This window comes from Sorex fumeus, unplaced genomic scaffold, assembly GCF_029834395.1.
Source record: "Sorex fumeus unplaced genomic scaffold, SorFum_2.1 ptg000072l, whole genome shotgun sequence".
Taxonomy (NCBI): domain Eukaryota; kingdom Metazoa; phylum Chordata; class Mammalia; order Eulipotyphla; family Soricidae; genus Sorex; species Sorex fumeus.
Window position 1 is genome coordinate 36,424,710 of NW_026606129.1, and position 21,641 is coordinate 36,446,350.

The 21,641-nt window shown below is 38.2% G+C and overlaps 1 protein-coding gene across 25 annotated transcripts in view; it reads right to left on the reverse strand.

The window, feature by feature from the left end:
• The window catches only part of CLASP2 (cytoplasmic linker associated protein 2), a 170,349-nt gene that overhangs the window by 21,350 nt on the left and 127,358 nt on the right, over positions 1 to 21,641 (reverse strand). For 14 of the 25 annotated variants that reach the window (XM_056128922.1, XM_056128916.1, XM_056128910.1 and 11 more), the window contains 8 exons: positions 19,313 to 19,336; positions 17,469 to 17,713; positions 14,989 to 15,052; positions 10,498 to 10,661; positions 9,451 to 9,529; positions 5,801 to 5,944; positions 1,541 to 1,684; positions 885 to 991 (listed from right to left, as the gene is read on the reverse strand). In XM_056128922.1, the coding sequence (XP_055984897.1) occupies positions 885 to 991; positions 1,541 to 1,684; positions 5,801 to 5,944; positions 9,451 to 9,529; positions 10,498 to 10,661; positions 14,989 to 15,052; positions 17,469 to 17,713; positions 19,313 to 19,336 (971 nt within the window). The remainder of the gene's footprint in view (positions 1 to 884; positions 992 to 1,540; positions 1,685 to 5,800; positions 5,945 to 9,450; positions 9,530 to 10,497; positions 10,662 to 14,988; positions 15,053 to 17,468; positions 17,714 to 19,312; positions 19,337 to 21,641) is intronic. The other 11 variants (XM_056128923.1, XM_056128919.1, XM_056128921.1 and 8 more) reach the window with 1 other exon arrangement.

Consider the following 21,641-nt stretch of genomic DNA (forward strand, 5'->3'; position numbering starts at 1 on the left):
GCACGGTCTGCTAGGGGCACACAGCGCAGCCATGCGCAGGCTGCTCGGGCCAGACCACACTCTGGGACCCTGGGTCTCCAGAATGGATCTGCTGCCGGCTGCTGAGCTCATCCACAGCACAGAATGTGGCGGTTTTACCAATGGCTCCATACAGTGCAAGGGAGGAAGCCTCGAGAAAGGAGTGCTTCCACCTCTCTGTTCAACCCACCTCAGCCGCCAGGGCTCAGGGAAATGCCTGGTTTGGGTCAGGACTGGTAAAGCCTGCCACCAGCAATTAGATGACACTCACATCCCGCCAGCCCCATGTGCCCGAAGTCCCTTTGTTCTGCCTGGTGTGTAAGACCATGATCCCCGCCACTGGATTTCTTGGGGAGCAGTGAGCTCAGGCTTGAGGGAGGAGCTGTTTTTGCAGAAGGGAAAGTCAATCCTCACCCTGGCCCAAGTGTTCTGGGTCTGCTGCCTTCCCTCACAGAAGAGAAATTCAGGAGGTGAACTAGTGACTTGAGAGGAGAAATATGTGTTGAAGAGAGAACACAGGCTTCTCCAAAGTGGAAATAAGCCAGCAAAGACACAAACGAACAAGTGAAATATGGTTTCAAGGGAGAACATGGGCTTGAAGAATAAGCCCCCACTTTTAGAGGTGGTTGGCCAATTAGATCTAAATATCCATCATCTGAATCTGACCTCACCATTTATACAGATTGGCTTAAATGAGAGACAGTTTGGTTTGGAATAAACTGAGAAATTTTGAATCTGCTGAGTTTCTATGTGTATGTTTCTATGTAGATAAAATCTTTCAGGCCAAGTGGAATTATATATATCTTCCTAAAATGGGAATCGGTAAATATAAAGGCACAATGGGAAAAAAATCATATTTATATTACCTTGGAGATAAAGTATTCTGTGATGTATTGGTAGGTGAAGTAAGAGGACTGGACCAATTGGCTGGTGAACGTGGTGTTGGTCTTGTCAAAGGACTTCCCATGGAACCCTGGGAGAAAGAAGTTAAATAATTAAGTTCAGTTCCTTAGGCAAATTACACAAATGATTCTCTCTAAATATACAATGTACACTCAATGTTTTATTTATGCCTTATTTTCCCTAAACAAATACCATCTATCCTGTGAACCAATCATTTGCATCATTATATGTGAACACGCCTTTTTAAGTATTACCTTTTTTGGGCCCTATTTATTGGTTCTAGAGTAAGTAACTGCTGTTAGAACTCAAATAAGATTTGCTCATCTAAAGAGCATATAAAAATTCTAATGGCTTTCAAAGAAGATCCCCCAGTTGAGTTCTGCTCGTTTTGCTTTCCTTACTTGTAATACAGCCTTATCAGCACCACCCAGCAATACACCAAATTACAATAGAAACACAGGTCTAAGCATTCTATCCTGTCCAGGTCAATGTCTCACATCAGGAAACGCTGACCAATGCAGCTGCAAAATCTACATAATTAGCATCGAATATTTACTTTCACACGAAACAGTTCTTGTTAACTACATCGTACAGTAGCCAGAAAATAAGTGAAAAATACCTGGGTTCCATTGCCAGTATTGCGGAGGTGATTATGAAGAAGCTTGGTAGCACCATCCTGAAAAGTTTTTGGTAAAGCTCCTAATAACATTGTGAACTCGGGGGTATTGAGTTCAAATAAGGAAATCAGCACTGACTGTGCTGCCTGGAAAACAGAAGGAGGCCAGGAATATATTTCGGTTAGAGAAAGGAAAAAACTTTTTTCATTTAATGTTTCTGCTCAACAGCACAATATTGGGGAAAAGACTTTTTGCTCTTAGTGTAGTTTTTAGAATTTTCATCTCCACACCCTGACCCCAGAAAAGGCATTTTATTTATTTTTAAAATTATAGATTCTGTGATTTACAATAGTGCTACTAATGGTTTCTGTCAACAGCACACCCATCACCAGTGTACCTCCCTAACGGCCCTCCTTTTCCATGCCCCCTTCACTACTTGTGTGGATCAGTTCTCCTGCTATGTTGCCTTAGGTCCTTTGCTGCTACTGTCTATCTTTAAGTCCCGCACGTGAGAGATCATTCTGTATCTTTTCCTTTCTTTCTCAATGACCTTACTCAGCATATCCTCTAGCTTCACCCATGTTGCTGCAAACTGAATGATTTTGGTTTTCTAGAGCTGCATAGTATTCCATCATGTGTCTATCTATTCATATATCTATCTCTCTATATTCATCTATCTATCATAACTTCTTGAGTCACTCATTCATATTTAGGCATTTGAGCTACTTCCATGTCTTGGCTATTGTAATGTGATGAACACAGGCGTGTATATCTCCTTTTGAACAAATGTTTTGGGTATAGATGGCAAGAAGTGACATTGCTGGATTGTATGGTAGTTCTAGTCCTATTTTTTTTTTTTTTGGATAGAAATCTCAATAGTGTTTTCCATAAAGACTGAACCAGATGACATTCCTAACAAAGTGAATGAGGGCTCCTTTCTCACCAAAACCTCACCCAACACTGGCCATTTCTGGACTTTTGGATATGTACTATTCTCACTGGTGTCAGACGGCATCTCATTGTTGTTTTGATTTGTGTTTATCTAATCAAATGAGTACAGGAAAAAGATGTTTTATGTTTCCAAAGTTTTGTTGAAAAAAATTTTTTTTTCCTTTTTTTAAATTTTGTTTTTGGGTCACATCTGGCAGTGCTCAGAGCTTACTCTTGGCTCTGTACTCAAGGATTACTCCTGGCGGTGCTGGAGGTACCATAAGGGCAGCCCCAGGTCAGCTGTGCACAGGATAAATGCCCTGTACCCACTGTACTACCGCTCAAGCAAATCGACGATCAACGGGAGGGCCTTTACCTTTACCTTTACTTATTTTATGGGCTGGAGCCATAGCACAGCGTTAGGGTGTTTGCCTTGCGCACAGCCAGCCTGGCCGAGCTGGGTTCGATTCCTCCGCCCCTCTCGGAGAGCCTGGCAAGCTACCGAGAGTATCTCGCCCGCACAGCAAAGCCTGACAAGCTACCCATGATGCATTCGATATGCCAAACACAGTAACAACAAGTCTCAAAAAGGAGACATTACTGGGCCTGCTTGAGCAAACCGATGAACAATGGGAGGACAGTGACAGTGACTTATTTTATGAAGTTTAGAAGGGAATATAGAGACTTTGAGAAAAGCTCAAAGGGCTAGAGACCACATGGTTCTTGTCCACATAGCCCGCAGAACTGAGCTGAGTCCTACAGGAATGGTTCTGGAGTCAACTGAGCATTGCTTGGGAGGCCCCGCCTCCCAGAAGGATTATAAAAAATACTGCAAGAATCACCTAATCATCAATGGGAAAAGTCAACCAGTTTCTAGGCTTACCTTGTCATATGTTATAAGAAGAAAGATGAATGGATATACAGAAGTATTATCCTTGTGCCACATAAAAGGAGCAAGTCAATACTTTACTCTTTTTTTCTTTTTGGGTCACACCCAGCGATACATAGGGGTTACTCCTGGCTCCGCACTTAAGAATTACTCCTGGCGGTGCCCAGGGAACCATATGGGATGCTGGGAATCAAACCCGGGTTGGCCGCGTGCAAGGCAAATGCCCTACCCGCTGTGCTATCACTCCAGCTCCCCTTACTCTCTATTTCTAAGAATGCAATTCTTCTTTTTTCTTTGGAGTGCGGGAGGAGGCATATCTGGCATTACTCAACTCCTAGTTCTGCTGGTTCTGTGCTTAGGAATCATTCCTCATATGCTCAGAGGACCACATCACATTCTGGGGATTGAACCCAGATCGGCTGCATGCAAGGCAAGTACTATACTACTGCTCCAGCCCCATCAGAATGGAATTCTTAAATCAGTCAAATCTAGCCTCTCAAGTAACTAATGTTAAGATAGCTACACAATGAATCGAATAAACTTCTAATTTATTGAGGAAATGGGAATGAAACAAAGCTTACTCCAGTCAGTTAAGAAAACACACAAATTCCTTCCTTCTTCAGCAAACTGAATTAGAAGTGAAAGTTTGAAATTCAGAATAGGTGAAAACTTAACTGAAGTGACCAGAAGAAGGCTACTCTGCAAGAATAAGGATGTACGTTTGGTGCCCCCTGCTGCCCACAGGTGCCAAGATTAGTCCTGGCAGTTCTGCTGCGGTTCCAGCACTGCAAGTGATTTCTGGCTGCACCACAGTAGGGGATCTGCAAGCACTTCAACAAAAGGGTGTAAACCCCAGCAAGTACAACTAAATGGATGTGTGAGCACCTGGCCAGGTGTGACACGCCCTACAAACACCACAACTAGAGAGTGCACGAACACTGCCCACAGTTAAAAAAGTCTTGATGAGAGTGTGCTAAGCATGGCACTGCCACTGTTCACCCCCTCCCCCCGCCACTGGAGCGGAAAGCAAGGACAGCCAGGAAGTGTGAATGTGTGCAGCCCCTCACTGCCCCACAAGCATGTAACATGCTGATGTTGTAAAAATTACTGTTCAAGTTTAAACACATCTAAGTGTGAGACACCAGTGGCACATGCCTACATCAACATGTTTTGACCCTCGGCAAGCGCCACAACCAGTGCGATCCCTGGTCACTGCAATGTTAACAGAGAGAAAGAAAAAGAAACCTACATGGTTCACTATCATGATGTTCTTGGACCTCGCCTTCCTCCACTCAATGAAAATTTAAGCGAACTATGCTTATGGCATTTGAAAAAATAGGGCTATGGATCAATTATGTCCAGAAGGAGGAATGGACATATGACACAACACAGCTTAGAAACTGATGTAGCTGGGACACAGAATGCCAGCGAGAGGTCTATCGTACACTGCTTAAGGAAGAATACCCCCTTACTACCTCACTGGCATCAACATACATGGTGTGCTCCAATATGGTAACAGTGCCTACATAAAGCTGCTCCACTGTGAAACAGAGCATCAGGATCCTTTGAGTTTTTTGGGGGTCCTAGGGGAGAAGAGGGGCACTATACTCTTGAGAGAACCCCAAGTTAATTTGAGCAGATGAATTGTTTGATGTATATTTTGTTTGTTGAAATACATGATTGTTGAAGTATATTTTATTCTATCTGGAGTTTACTGTATGAGATTCAGTTCTATTTTGCTCCTTGACACAAATAATCCAACTCTTCTCAAACCATTGGCAAACTGAATATGTCATTTCCTCATGACCTGAGAAGACACCCTGATGAAGAACTCATGTCCCAAGGCACTCCCCAGAGCGGACCTTAAACCATTCTGCATGGTGCACCCCCTCCCACCCCACCCCCAATATTTCTGCAAGTCTTCAAATAAAAAGAAAACACGCACATCAATTTTGAAAAATTAAACCATTTTAGAAAAGATTTTATAATTCTTAACCGTCTAATTCTCCAGAGCATTCCTCTACACAGTGCTTGGTTTTTCTGACAGGTAGTTAGTTATGGTGTTTACAATTATTTCTCGATGAGATTATGACAGTTTCTAGTAATTTCCAAAAATATGTGAATAAAATTTCCTTTCTCCTCCTCTTTATGCTTTTGTTGAAATGACCCTGGGTCGGTCTCTCTCTCTCTCTCTCTCTCACACACACACACACATACACACACACACACACACATGGCTGTGGTGCTTGCTGTGGCTTGAAACCCGTTAGGTGTGGAAGCTGTACCTCCAGACTGCAGTGCTCACTGGGGATGCACTCACAACTACGGTGCTCGTACTTGGCTGTGATATAGTGGATTTGATCCTTAGAACTACATAATTCCCTAAACACTCAGATGGGAATTGCCCCTGAGCAACAAAAAACTAAACCAAAAAGCCACGTACCTTCCTGACATCAGAACTTTTGGGTTCTGTTGTCCAAGTGATAACCCGAGACACTGCCAGGCGAGTTTCACTGGAATTGACAAAATCTCCTGGATCCATCTGTTTTGCCAGAGTTTCTATATACTTAAGGATAGCAACTTTTACCTATGGGGAAGGAAGCATGATGAGTTAATATACACAAAGGAAAATAATAAACTGGGAGTCTGATTCTTGTATATTTCCCCCCTTTTTGCTTCCAGTTTAAGAAAAAAAAAAAGAACAAAAACCAACAGGGGATCAAGTTGTATAATTCATTTCATAATAAACGCATCTTAAGAATCCTAACTTTGAAACAAAACCAGAGTTAAACTTTCACTATCCTGTGTAAAATGCAGAGTGGAGGGGTTATGGTTAACTTGGCAGTAGTAGCCGCAACTAACTTATAACAGTACATACTATTTGAGGTAGTTGAAATCATGTCACTTCCTCTGGGTGTGAATAGCTGAAGGTAACTAAATCAAAGAATATACATCAATATATTGTTTTCAACTTGTCACCATCAGGAATTCCACTACCTGAGTTTGAGTGAGTGCAGTGTCTAGGTAATTTATGGAGGCAATGCAAAGGTTTCAAAGGGTTTTAAAGACGACATACGTTCATCAAACCAATAGGTAAAATAACCACAATGCACACAAAAATCACATTTGAAAGTTTACATTTTAGTAGGATCTTTTACAAGAATATGTGCATACAGTTTTAGTAACACAAATAGGCATTCTTCAGAGATAAAAAATAATCTAATTGCTAAACTGTGTATAATTCTACAACATGTTTGCCAAGTGGAGAAAAATAAATTAACAAAAATATCATTTTAAAGAATATTACTCACTCAAATAAAATCATTCTGCAATGCCCTTTCCACCTATTCTATTGCTTCCTTTATGACATTTAAACACATGATACTCTGTGGGAGATACAAAATTTTATCCAAATATGCATATTTTCTCAAAGATACATAAACTTTAAATAAGTAATTTTAATATACCATATACTCTATAATTCCTTGTTTTTATTTTTTAAATTAAAAAATCTTGAGAGGATAGAGAGAAAGTAGCAGGATTAAGGCCGTCTATACGGCCTACCCCGGTTTGATCTCCTGTATCACACAAGGTTCCCTGAGCATGCCAGGACTGACTCCTGAGAGCAGAGCCAGGATTAAGTCCCGAGTACAGCCAGGTATGGCCAATTCCCTCAACCCCCCACAAATTCTTTTTTTTTCTTTCTCTTTTTGGATCACAGCCTCAGGGCTCAGGGCCTACTACAGGCTTAGTGCTTTCTGGGGGTACTCCCAGTGGTGCTCAGGGGTCATTGGGTCTGGAAATTAAATCCAGCCACAAACATGCAAGGCAAGTGCTCTACTGCTGAGCCACATCCTTAATCCAAGAAGCATTTAAGCTTTATGTTTCGTTTGTCATATCCAGTGGTACGCAGGGGTTACTCCTATGTCTGCACTCAGGAATCACTCCTGGCGGGACTGAGGGAACCATATGGAATGAATGTTGGGGTTTGGACCCTGGCCAGTCATGTGCAAGGCACCCTACTTCCTGTGCTATTGTTCCGGACTAGCACTTAAAACTTTTTCTTTGCTTCCTTTCTCTCTCTCTCTCTTTTTTTTTTAGTGCTGAAGACTAAACCCCATCACCGAGTCGCATCCTGGGTAAGATGCTTGCCTTGCATATGGCTAACTCAGGTTTGATCCATGACACTAACTAGTCTCCTGAGCCCTGCCAGGTGTGACCCCTGAGCACAGAGCTTGATGTGGCCCCAAAACAAAACCAAAACATTATTATTATCATTCTTGTATCATTACTGTTTTGGTTTTAGGGCAATCTTCCTATGTCCAGGGGACTGTGAAGGACTGGGAACTGAACTCAAACCTTTCACATGCATAGCAGGTGCTCTAGTCCTTTGATTCCAATCTCCCTGACTCAGTTCTTTATACTTTCTCCTGTCATCCATCTGAAAGACACTTCTTATTGTATAAGGGATGGCCTCAACATTATTTTTTCTTGCCATAGTAAAACATAAATTCAAGATTTTCCTCTTCAACCCTGTGCATGAACATTTCTACACAACATGTGTGTAGGCAACACAGGAACGGTCCATGATACCAGTCTTGAGGATAATGCTTAAAGCAGGAAAGTTAATTTTACATTAATCTACTTCCTATTTCCCTTTCCCATTCTCTTTTGACCTTCAGCAACTCTATACTTACAATTAACTCATCTCCCACCTACATGCCTTAAGCTAATGGTTTAATGTAGACTTCCATTTTCAAAGGCCCATAAAATATCTCCACATATATTTTCCACATCACTTGAATACCAATATCATTGGTACTTAAAATGTAATCCTTATTACATTTATAATTTATTGTATATTATAGATAACAATGATAAAATTATATTTAAACTCCTAGAAATGCTTTGCACAATGGCTTGCATATATAATGAGTTAAAAAGTATTATAAATGCTATCAAGTAAATTATTTTCCTCCTTCAGATTACTTTTCACAATTTAAACAGATAGGATACTTTGACAAAACGAATCAGAAAACATTTTGTTGAATATAAGTCAATCCTCGTAAGAAATATAATTATGAATTTAAGACAAAATCATATTCAGAAACTTTAATTCTGGGCAGTAATGCTTATGAAAATACATTTCGTGCAAAACAGAGCAGAAAAATATGAGGTTTATAAATGCATATATGCTTGTTATTTCCCTGACTTTAATTTCATTAAAAAAAACACTAAAAAGATATCTTTAGTAAAGAATTCAGGTATACTTTTATATTATTTTTCCTTTATGCTGAACTTAATCATTGTTTTAAATCAAGTTAAGACTTAAAATCGTTTGAAAACAAATTAGATTCTACCTATTTTTTTATATAAATTAAGTGGAAGATGTGTGCTAACAACCATTAAGAAATTCTAACTTTAAATTTCATGCACACATAAAAAAAATCATATTTGAAAAACAAAAAGTTACTATTTCAGTACAGAAAAGTGAAGAATGAAACTGAAGTGAAACTTAAAAATATTTACTAAAGTAAATATATATTTACTTTTGGTAAAAGTAACACTTTGCCGAATATGGCTATTTATCTTCCTAAATTTAAAAAAAAAAAAGTGTTGGGAAATCACAAACATAAATTAGATAAGACTTTATAGAGCAAGTTTGCATACCAGCCAAGGGTTAGATGGCCATACTTGTATTGCCTTTTAAATATATATCCCCATTAAGTTTCTCCAAGGCATAGTCTGGCATTTGTGTAACATTTAAAATAAAATCTGTGCATGCTTAAAAGGCTTATAAAGGTTAGTAGTTGAATAGATGCATACAAACATAATCTGAAACACTGCAGAGTTTGTAAAGAAAGTTAAGAAAAGAAAGAATGCAGATTAAATCAAAAACAAAAAACCTTGGAGCTCCAAAAAGAGTGAAGCTGGTCCCGAACTGCTGGCTTGGCTGTCTGAAAGTTTATAAAAACAAGATCCACTGATTGAACAATTTCTCATGTGACAGAAATATAAATATCAATATAACTTTAGTAGTAAAATATTTCAATTCCTTACAATGTCTTCAAAAGATTTTATTTTTATTTTTACCTTTAAGCTTGGTGTTTGGGTCTGATCAACTGTAAATCTCATTAGAATATTAAACTGAAGATCATTTGGAAAAGATTCTCTGAAAGTAGAAAGTAAAAGAAAACAAAAATTAAGTCAGCAAGTATTCAGCAAAATTAAACAGAAGATTATGCTTAAAAGCTAAAACATGTCATTCAACAAACATGCTTGGCATCATCTCCGAATCTGGTATAGTTTATGTGGTACAGTCCACAATAAAAGCTATTCCCAGAAGAATCTTTTTTGAGGGGGTTTGGGGTGTGTGTGCCACAGTCTGCTGAGCTCAGGGCTTATTCCTGGCTATGTGCTCATGGATCATGTGGGCTCAGGGGGCCATTTGTGGTGTCAGGGATTGAACTCAGGTCACCTGAGTACAAGGCAAGGAGCCTACCTGCTGTAATATCTCTCTGACCACCCCAGAAGAATCAACATTTGAATTTAAACAGTGTGGGGAATTAAAAACAAACAAACAAAACAATATGGAGTAAAGAGTCTGTCTTGCCAGAACTACAGATTCAAACAGAAAAACGTTTTCAGCAAAAAGTTATCAGAGATACTTCCCCACACCTGAGATCCGAGTTCTAGACTCACCTCAGCTTAGTAAGAGAATATTTGAAATAAGTCACTTGAACTCATCTACATAAGAAAGTAGAAATATATCATTGGTTCAAAATCTTCTTAAAAAGATTCTGAATAATTTAATGCATAATAAAACATTTTTATACTTAGGAAATGTTTTTATTTTCTTGTTAGATGGAATAAAATCTTCAATTTTACAGGTACATCTTAAGATAAAATACTGCTTGAATTATTTAAATAATGCTAATAAAATTTTATAAAACAAATAGTGTTGATTTAAGGCCAATGCATATTAAATATGCTATGTGAATGGGCATCATGAACAATTTTCAGATGGAATTCATTTAGTCTAAATGATTCCAAAGAGTTTAGAAATCTGGGTATTTAACATAGAAACTGATTATTCTGATCATTATCACGTAAACTTGAATTGGATAAAGAAAATATTACCTTGTAACATCAAGGGCTTTCTGAACCTTTGCCTGAACAGACCCAAGCAAATCAGCACCCATTTTTTTTAGTAGCTGTGTCAGAAGAACAAACAACCAATCTTGAAGATCGTCTTTGTGGACTTGAATGAAGTCCACTAGTGTTTCCAAAAACATGCTGAACACCTACAGTTGATAAATGGGGCAAGGGGGAAGAAAAAGGAGGACATATTGACCTCTATGATCAATTCACAACCAAAAGAGAAGGGAATACAGGAATCAGAGGCACAGCGATTGGCAGCCAAGCGGAAAAACAATCTCTCTTGCTTTTCATTGGACTCTGTGATAACAAGAGTACATTTGAACTGTTATCCAACTTCTGCTGAAGTTCGACAATTAGCTATTCCATGCAGCATCACTTGGTAAAGAAATTTTTGCCATAATGGCTGGCACACCTAATGGTGTCAATGATGTCCCAGCTTTAACTAGCTAAACTGAAATCCATTTTATTTGAAATAGGTACAAACTGATGAGCAATTTGGAAGCAATTTGGAAGAATGGCATGGAGGGTGACCATGTGACAGTGACCTTAAGGTAACTCTACAGCACCTTAAGGTATATGATCTGCTGGTGTGATAGGCTTATCAAGATGCCTTAGATTTCTCAAAATGCCAGATGTCACAATTTCTGGGGATATGATATATTTACAAAAACTGCCCGAAAGTAATTTTATTTATTTTTGCCAAAGTAATTTTAAATAATCCAGGATAACTACAGCTGTAAAGAAAAGAAAATAAATCCAGGATATAAAACTACATTCAGTTTTGAGGAATTTCTAAAAAGTTCTAGACTGACACAAAGTCTCCATTTCTCCTGACAGATTTCATACTTGGTTCCAATAATAATCTACTTGTTCGGAAAAGGTGAAAAATATTTTTAGGGAAGGGATGCTAATTTTAATGAGTTGTGTATCTCATTAAAATACACATGAAAAGGGACCCATATTAACATTCTATCTTTTTATAAGAAACTCAACACCAGAGTAACATTTCTAACTAAAGAGAATAAAGAAAAAATCCTCAAATAATGGCTGTTCCATTGTGTGATGCTAGTTGATAATCACAAGAGATGATCAAAGGTTAACAATTAGGTTTGGGAGTTAACTCAAGAAGCTGGAGCAGTAGGTTCACCTGTAGAAGCCCCAATTCATCTCCATCAAGCCCCATGTGCAGTCCCGAAAGGCATAAATGGGGAAAGAGCTAATAATCTCAGAGTATTTGAGAAGAGTTTTGTTCTCAATATATTTCCTCTAAATTTTCTTTATACAGTAGTACATTAATCCCATGTTTTCTCCTAGGAGAAATCTTCCTCAGAAATGAAGCATTTTCTCTAGCAGAATTATAATTCAACAGCGTCTGGTGCTTGACGAAACCAAAATTTGCTTATGATCTTGTCAAGATCTGAATTTATTTCCTTCAAGGAGTCATATGAGTCCCCTAAGCTCAAGTATCTTTCAATTCAATATAATGTGAATCTAAGTGAATCAAAATGTAGATGTCATTTTGCTCTACCTATAAAATTATGTTTTTTTCCAAATACTTATATATGATCTTTGTGGCACACCCCCAAAAAAGGTATGTGCATATGTAAGATATATATATTTGTATCTTATATATAAAGTGGAAAGTTAACATGCTTCTATGAAACAAGTGCCAAAAATTCATTTTTAGAAGAAAAACTTGAGAATTGCTGCTCTGTAAACTGTCTTGTTTGCTTTTCTTGGATAGCTTAGTAAGACTATTAAAAGTATTTACGGGGAAGTTGAGATTAAATAAAAACAACTGCAACCTGGGAATGAGTTTTTAAATAATTCAACAGAATCAGTTTTCAGTGTAATCAGTCTTTAATCTCATAATATCACAGCTAATCTATTGAAATAATAATAATAATATGTCATTCAATCGAGGCAGTCTTTTATTTTTTGGGGGGACCACAACTGCTCAGAGGAACAGAAGGTGCCAAGGTGCCTTTGTGCATCCCATTCAACTCTCTGTCCAGCCCAAGCAGCTTTTCTAAACTCACTTCTATCTTAGGTGTGCCAGCCATCAAATACAGAACAGAAGAACATAATCAAATTAGATTAATTAGTAGATTAAAAGCACATCTCCAAACAGAATGATAGTCTGCAAAACTGCAAATAGCGTTTCGTGGATTGCAAAGGGTCCAACACTGCATGAACTCTTTGGGAGAGAAAATAGAGAAAAAGGGTTAATTGCACAGTCATGCAGCAAAGTTAGGTTTCCAACAAATATTGAACCAACTTACTCTCTATTGAGAGTTCCAACACAGGGGACAGCATGCAAAAAGAAAAAAAAAAAAAGAAAAAAGAAAAACACACAAATTAGTCGCCATCAATGCAAAGTTCCTGTAGGGAAGAAAAACACTTAGAAAACAAATGTGACATGTTTTTTGAAGTTTTATGATAAACTCAAAATAGTTTTAAAAACAAGAGTTCAATGAGTAGTATGGAAGAAGAACAGAATTTTCCTATGCTTTCCTCTCATCTCCTTATCAAAGAAATGAAAAAAGCAAAATAAACAATTTTTTTCCCCAGAATCTAGTATCTCTGAGGCTTGGTTTCTGGAAAGAATATAAGACCCACAACCACTTTCTGAACTGAGCGAATATTCGCTCCAAAGCACAGTATCTAAAGCATTTGTTTCTCACTGAATGACAAACCCGATCATGAACAGCTTTGTAATGCTCTATTTCACGGTGATTCAATAAAATAATTTTTTTTTTTTAGAAAAAGCATTTCTTCCTTTTTTCCTTTCAGAAGGGAGTAGAGCGGCTGGGAGTAGCCCCTGGGACATTGATGGAGGGAAGCAGACAGTGGTGGTGGTTGTGGTAATGCAGGCATGTAAAGTAGCATTAACAGTATTGTGAATCATGGTACCTCAATAAAAAGGGGGGGGTGGGGAAGAAAAGAAAAGAAGACAGAAGAAGAGAAAAAGGCTGACTGGTTAATTTCAACATAAAAGGACATGGAACAACCCATCCATCCACGTTCAGGGAGTATCTTCCAAACACCATGGCCCACTTGGAAGCAGGGCTTCAAATAATTCCTGCCCCATAATTCTCAGGATAGTTACAGATAGGTGATTCCAATTCATTGTGGACAGCAAGGTAGGCCTGAGGAAAAAGAGCAATCCAAGCAAAGATGCAGGAATGCTGAACTAGGAAAGAAAAAGCAGCGTCCGAGATCATGTCTTATGGCCATAAGGACACATGAACTGCAGAGCTGGGGAATAAACCTTGCTCAAGCTGGGCTGAGGATGTAGCTCAGTGATAAGAGTGCTTGCTTGCCTATTTGAGGCCATGGGTTTGACCCCTGACACCACTAAAGTAATCCAGTCCAGATTTTTTATCTTCAGGTAGGAAAGAGTAAAGGAATTTATTGAAGACATTTAACAACTCAAGTTTAGCCTTTTATGCTCTCTCATTCTTGGATAAAATTAAGGTAAGTTTCTGATGAACTTTGACAAATACTGATTTAAAGTATAAGAAACTTATCTTTTAGAGGAATTTTAGTTTATGCACAAAATGGGATTTTTATATCTTTAAGAACTGTTGCAAATAATAAAATACTGAAATAATGAGGAAATAATAAATGTAAAAATAAACTGCAGACAATAAAGAAAAGTCAAGTGATATTTGATGAATATTTTTCTCATAGATTCCCTTCCACATTTCCCTTCACTTAGGTTAGAAATTCTCATGAAGACACTTGGTGTCCTAAAAGAAGAAACTTTATCAAGTGTCACAACTGTTAAACACACTGCGAAAATTACAATAAATGAATTCACTTAACAACAATACTATCTTAAATTTAAAACAAATTGTGTAGTTCGCATGCAGATTTAGCTGAGTACATATATATATATTAATCAACATTAAAAATTAAATGTTCTGAAAATTTTAAGTAACTAAACATATAAAATACTTCTGTTATATTAATACACAATGACTAAAGCCATACTTTGTGCTATATCATGACAAGCACTTTAAAAATAGGAACTTTTTAAAGAGAAATATATATATATATGTATACACACATATGTATATACACACACATTAATGTAATCATAGAAGGAAACTAAATAAAAAGAATATTTTTTAACTTACCCCAATTATTTCCTTTAGAAAGAATAAAGTACTCTGGGTAATACAAATTTGGTCACCCTGATTAGTTACGTAAGAGTTTCGCTGTTTACTATATCATTCAGGGCTTCACAGTCTTAGCTATTCTAATGGAGAAGTTTAAATGGCTATAAAGACCAATTACTGAATTATGTATGACATAAAACATTTAATTTTAATTTTGTTTGAAAAGATCATTACTATTTAGGGCAACAGTGACACATAAATGGCTCACCTACCTCCCCATTACTTCCCTTTTTTTTTTTTTTTGGTGATAGCTATGAGCAAATAATCTTAAAATACTAAAACATACCTTGCCATGAGGATCAGCAAACATTCTTGTGAAAATTTCGCATAATCTTTTCAATTCCACTCGACTGTCAAAATAATAATATGGTTAATGACTATCTCGATGTTGAAAGTCATTTAAAAATAACCTCATATAATGGGTTTCTTTAAAAAAGAGAGGCAAAAAGAAAAGTCTCACAGTTGAGAAATCTGTGAGTCTAGTAATCAAACCTAAATGATTTTTTAAAGATACAACAGTAATTCTGTTGGCAGTCACACACACAAAAAGAAATACACATCACCGTGTGGAGCAAAAGCTTTCTAAACTATGCCTATGCCTACACTCTTGACATTTTCAGTGACATACTGACCCTGATACTAATCTAATCTCAGTAAGATTGGGAAAAACATGATGATGATTTTTTTTTCAGGGACTCATGAAATGTGCAATGAATGTTATTAAAATTTATTAGGCAGTATATAAGAATTCTTTTGATTTATACAGTTCAAATGCTTCTCAAAATAAAAAGATTCAAAATATTAAACCCCGAACTCAGGTTAAGTCGGAAAGCAATCCTTTATTTTCTAAAACATTCAATCACATGGAAAAATTAGACCCTTATATTTTTGTGCAGGAGAGGCGTCAATGTGGGGACACGCACTTCCAAATGTTCTTGGGGGGGAGAACGCTACTTTTGAGGTGCTCTGGGAGCCTCCAATATTGCATCCAAGATGCTTAGGGTGCCAGGGATCAAAGTAGGGTGGCCACATGACAACCTCTGTGTTATCTCTCCTACACTCAAACTAGAATTTGAGAGATCACATGATTTTTTTTTTTTTGGCTTTTAGGGTCACACCTCATGATGCACAGGGCTACTCCTGGCTCTGCACTCAGGAATTACTCCTGGTGGTGCTCAGGGGACCATATGGGATGCTGGGAATTGAACCCGGGTTGGCCGCATGCAAGGCAAACACCCTACCCACTGTGCTATTGCTCCAGCCCCTCGCATGACTTTTTCTCCCCAGAAGGGAGCCATGTGACACCTGCCATAGCCATGCCTCTGGACTCCGCACGAGGTTGTTTCACTCGGGGTGCCCCGGGGGGGGGGGGGTGAGAGCCTTTCCTGCCCCAAGGCACCCAGCCCTGGCAGCTGAAAACCTCACAACCCAACTGGTGCCTCCCTCAAGGCTGCTCCCCACACACTTGGGCCAAGTGTCACATACGAGTGAACGTATTCCTAGGCTGCATGGCTGCATTTGAGGCCATGCGACACATTGTAAAACACTCTCTACCCATTCTCCATAAGAACCACACTACATTTGATGGGGTTTAAATAGTAGGCAACAAATCATAGAGGGAAATATATACATATATGCATATATACATATTTTCAGATATATATATATACACACACACATATATACATATGTATATATATATACACACAAAAGCTCACATCACTCAACCTTCAACAACATGTTAGTGATATCCTAAAAAATGTATTAATGACTTCTGACAAAAGAGAACAGTTTTCATACTATTTCCTCCATGAATTTTTTTTTAAGCATTTTCAGCTGTTTTTCATAACAGACAATACAAAATATGTTATTTCGGTTGTGCTTTGGGACAGGGATTGGGGCTTGGGAAGGAAACATCCCAAATTTGGTGAGGGGAAGGTGTAATGGTGATGGGATTGGTGTTTCAATATTAAATGTAATTAAATACTGTGAACTATCTTATAAAATAAAAAAAATTGAAAAACAAAAACAAAACCCTAGATTATTTTTTTTTTCTTTTTGAGTCACACCTGGCGATGCTCAGGGGTTACTCCTGGCTCATGCACTCAGAAATTACTCCTGGCGGTACTCGGGGGACCATATGGGATGCTGAGAATCGAACCAGGGTCGGCCATGTTGGCTGCGTGCAAGGCAAACGCCCTACCTGCTGTGCTGTTGCTCCAGCCCCCAAAATCCTAGATTTTGAGAAAATAATTTATTCTGAGAGAGCCTCTACAAGTAGCACACAGAAGGCTATGGGTCCCTCCCTGTAGCTCTTGGTCAACCAGACAGGTGGTTCAATGTGAGACCGAAGTTTGGTGCTGTTTGGACTCTGCAGTGCTGGGTATTACCAAGTCTACCTCTGCAATCCAGAGATTCTCAGGGGACCCTGTGGTGCCAGGAATCAAACCAGGGTTGACTGCAGGCAAAGCATGTACTTTAAGCCCTGTACTCTTTCTCCAGCCCTGAAACTTGAACCTTAAAGGGGAGGACCATAGATATTTAAAACATTACATAGATCCAAGCAAAAAAGAATAGAGGAGGAAAAGAAAACCAATAGCCCTACCCCTGTACGATCTCTCTGGGCAGAGAGAAGAACTTTCAAAACCACCACCTGAACTGAGAACAAGTCTGTTCCAACCAATACTGGGATCTAAATGTGTTACGGAAACAAAGTCAAGTCAGAAAGTGCTAACCTGATAGTTATTTCAGGACAATATAACTCACCTCAGTGTTCTTTGATTTTTTAGTAAGTTTTGCAGACCCAGGAGGCCTTCTTTCCTTTCTGACCAATTGGAACTAGCACAGCGATTGAGAACTTCTGCCACGTCTTCGGTCTGCCTCATGTAGGTGGGGATACTGCCATTTCTAGAACTGTAGGAGCGTTCAGAACATGCACTGGAGGCGTCGCTGTTGGCATCGTCATCTGAATGCATCCCGTACGATTCGTATCTCCTTCGAGCGGGCTTTTTCTATTGTACATGAAGACTCTAATTAGTAAGAGCTGAAATAATACATCTCAGTTTCTACTACCCACAGAAAGGAAAAAAATAAAAAACAAAAAAAAAAAACAAACCATTGTAGACCAATGCATAGCATAGCATGCTGCTGATCACCATAGTAAATATCGACACTCAGGCTTTCTAAGGTAGGAGATGAAAAACTCTTAGACTATGGGAAGTGGTAGAAACAGAGTAAGTTCGACTGAAAAGGAAGTGTTGCTATGTGAAGGGTGAAGTTCCGAAAATGTGGTCCCCCCTGCTCCCCTTTCTTTCCTCCTTTTCATGGAAAACAAAGAACTAGATGAACAGAAAGTCACTAGCAAGTTGAGTTGGTAAGATGCAAATCAAACCTTTTTGGTTTTTATTTGATTTTGCTGTTATAGTTTATCTGGGTCACACCCAGTGGTGCTCACTGGGGTCCCGAGGTTCCTGGAGTGGAACTTGGGCCTCCTGCATGCTCCAATACACGGAGCGCTCTTGTTGGTGCAATAGTATATTTTTAAAGGGTGGAAGCAATCAGAAAATAAGCAACTGAATGAGAAAAAGCAGCTTTCCTTCCAGTGAAGTTCTATTCTCTCCTGTCTACCTTGTCCATCCCTTGTTTTCTGTCTAAGCCCTTGGTTACACATTTTATATCTACCCTCAAGTCTAGAAAAGGAAAATGCATGTAAAGAATGATGCAAAAACTGTTCTGTTTACAAAATAAAAAGGACTTGTGGGGAAGCCTTCCAAGTCCTGCTGAGGATGGTGGCTGGGACCCTCCTGGTGAATCTCGGTGGGCAGGCAGTACAACACGAGGGCATGAAGATGCGAGTTGCTCAGGCCCCGTGGTACTGGGGATTACCTGGCTGATGATAGTGGTGTCTGGGACTGAATTAGGGCTGGCTGCATGCAAGGGATGTGCTTGCACTATGTTTCTTATGCTGCCTTTCTGGCCTGGGTACTATTATTTTCAGAAGTTAATTTCTCCAACAGTTCTCCATGTTTTTCCCAACACTGCTATTTCAATGAAGTAGCAAGTATTTTCAGATTTCTTCACAGCTAAAGCCTCTAACTTATTAATATATAAAACTGATAACCATACCTTAACTTCTAAAAATGAAAAGCAAGTACATTGCTTATCTCAGATTTCCATGGGAGAATCTGAAACAAATCTTTATGTAATCTGACATTTGGATTTAGGCTGAAGAGTGAAGAAAACATGTCTATGCAACATACTATACACAATAATTTAGAACAGTTTCAGGTTGTTATAAATTTTCCAAACTTTAAAATAAATGTAACATGAGCTTGATAAATGTTCCTATGTTAAATGTCTCATACTGATTTAGAGAACAACTTGATTTGGAATAGAAATAATATAGTATTTCCTGTGTAGGGCTCCAAAAACACTCTAAAAAAAAGACACTATCTTAAAACTTTCATTATATACATGCATTAAAAAAGGATGTCTATCAACGGATTTTACTACCTCTAATATTTTACTTTTTATATAGGAACATTATCTGATGAATCAAAAGGTAAAAAGTTATAGTATCGTAAGATGTCAGAAAATAGCAATATCTATACCTTAGTCCGTATGTCTCCTAAGAGCTGAGAGCAGTAAATTTTTAAAGAGAAAAATTGAGAACAATGAAGAACATGTTGCTACGCAATACAGCAATGTAGGTATATACAATGCCTATAACCAGAACATTAACTATTTTGATATAGAGATATAAGAACTGCTTATTAGCAGGCTATATCTTTAATCCTATCAATTTAACTTATTACAGAGAAATATCTAAACTACAAATATTTTCCCATCACTAATTTTCCCAAAGTAGAAATATATCTCAAGTCATCTTCCTACTTATATATTTTTTTTATTACTTTCAAAGTTAATTTTATTCCTATGATTTTCCTGAGGTCCAAATCAGGCATAGTAATTAGAAAGTTTTCCCCCCCAAAATTGGTGTCTTTAAGCCAACAGCTAAACCAGTAGTTATATTCAAAATGCAAAGAACGCAAGTAGAATCAAACTGGGCTGGAGCGATAGCACAGAGGTAGGGCGTTTGCCTTGCATGCAGCCAACATGGCCGACCCGAGTTCGATTCCTCCGCCCCTCTTGGAGAGCCCGGCAAGCTGCCGAGAGTATCTCGCCCCCATAGCAGAGCCTGGCAAGCTCCCCGTGACATATTCGGTATACCAAACACAGTAACAACAAAGTCTCCGATGGAGACGTTACTGGGCCCGCTCGAGAAAATCGATGAACAACGAGAGGACAGTGACAGTGACAGAATCAAATTACTAGATTAAGCTGAGATTAAATATTCTTCATATAATCTAAACACACCTTAGTTTTTTAAAATTTTTTAAAATTTTATAAAGTAGTTCACAGTAGTTGATTACATTTAATATTCAAATATCAATCCCACCACCATTACAACTTTCCATCACCATATTTTGGATGTTTCCATCCCAAACCCAAACACCTGCCCCAAAACAGAACCAAAATAATATATTTTGTATTGTTTGTTATAAAAACCGCTGAAAATACTACAAAAAAGTTCCCTCAGAAGAAGAGTGTGAAGATTATTGTATTTCACCCAGGGGCCATTAAGCCCGTCTATAAGAGATGACTACTAACATGTTGTTAAAGGTTAAGCCTTGTGTGCTTATATATATGTGTGTGTGTGTGTGTGTGTGTGTGTGTATGTATACACACACACAAATGTATGTATGTATGTATTTGTAAAAAAAATATTTCCCTCTAAGATTGGGTGCCTCCTACTTTGAAGCCCATCAAATGTGGTGCGGTACTCTTGGGAGTATGGGTAGGGTGAACACGTCTTAGTATTAAACATGATTTGAGAAACACATCATGAGGAATAACTGATTTAAAACATGACTGACTTAATATTATCAGAACATGATGTGATCAATATATCCCATGCCTAAGAGTAGAGAGCTTCCATATAATTACATTAACTTATAAAAAATAACCAAATGGCTGAGGTAAAGGGGAAAAATACAGCACACACAGACTGTTAAAGCAGAACTACATCTGTAACAATGTATTTTTAATTTTCAACAGAGATTTTATCTTTTTCAAAATTTTTCCAGAATTTTTCAGAATTCTTCCCTCTTCCTGTCCATCACCTCAGTTTGCTGTCACTGTTCACTAGTTTGCTTTGTCCACCAATTTTACTTCCATTTTTGGTTTGTTTGCTTTGTTTTTGGGCCACACCCAGCTCTCTGACTATTCCTAACTAAGTGCTAGGGATTGAAAATGGGCCTTCCATACACAAACTATGAGCTCCAGTCTGCTGAACTATCTCTCCATCCCAATCACTGCAAAAACTTTTTTTTCAAATCTATGTGGCAAAAATTGTATTATACTAATACAGGCTAATATGTGATAATGCCTAAAAATATAGTTTTTCAGGCATTATATTTTTTGATATTATGTTAAACAAGGGCTGGAGTGATAGCATAGCAGGTAGGGCGTATGTCTTGCACAGGGCCGACCCAGGTTCGATTCCTCCGCCCCCTCTCTGAGAGCCCAGCAAGCTACTAAAGTATCCTGCCCGCATGCTAGAGCTTGGCAAGCTCCCCGTGTCGTATGCCAAAAACAGTAACAAGTCTCAAAATGGAGACGTTACTGGTGTCTGCTCGAGGAAATCGAACAATGAGAGGACAGTGCTAGAGTACTATTATGTTAAAACAAAGAAGAGACCTTTAATACGTTCTGGGTAAGAAATTATGTTTCTTTAAAAAGGGATAAGTATTGTAATTTTGGTGCAATACTGAACTGACTTGGGAAACTGACAAAAGTCAATTATAAAGATAGTTTATAATTTTAAGTAAGAAAAATAATACTGATGTATGTACAACACTCTTGTATCATGCATTTTGA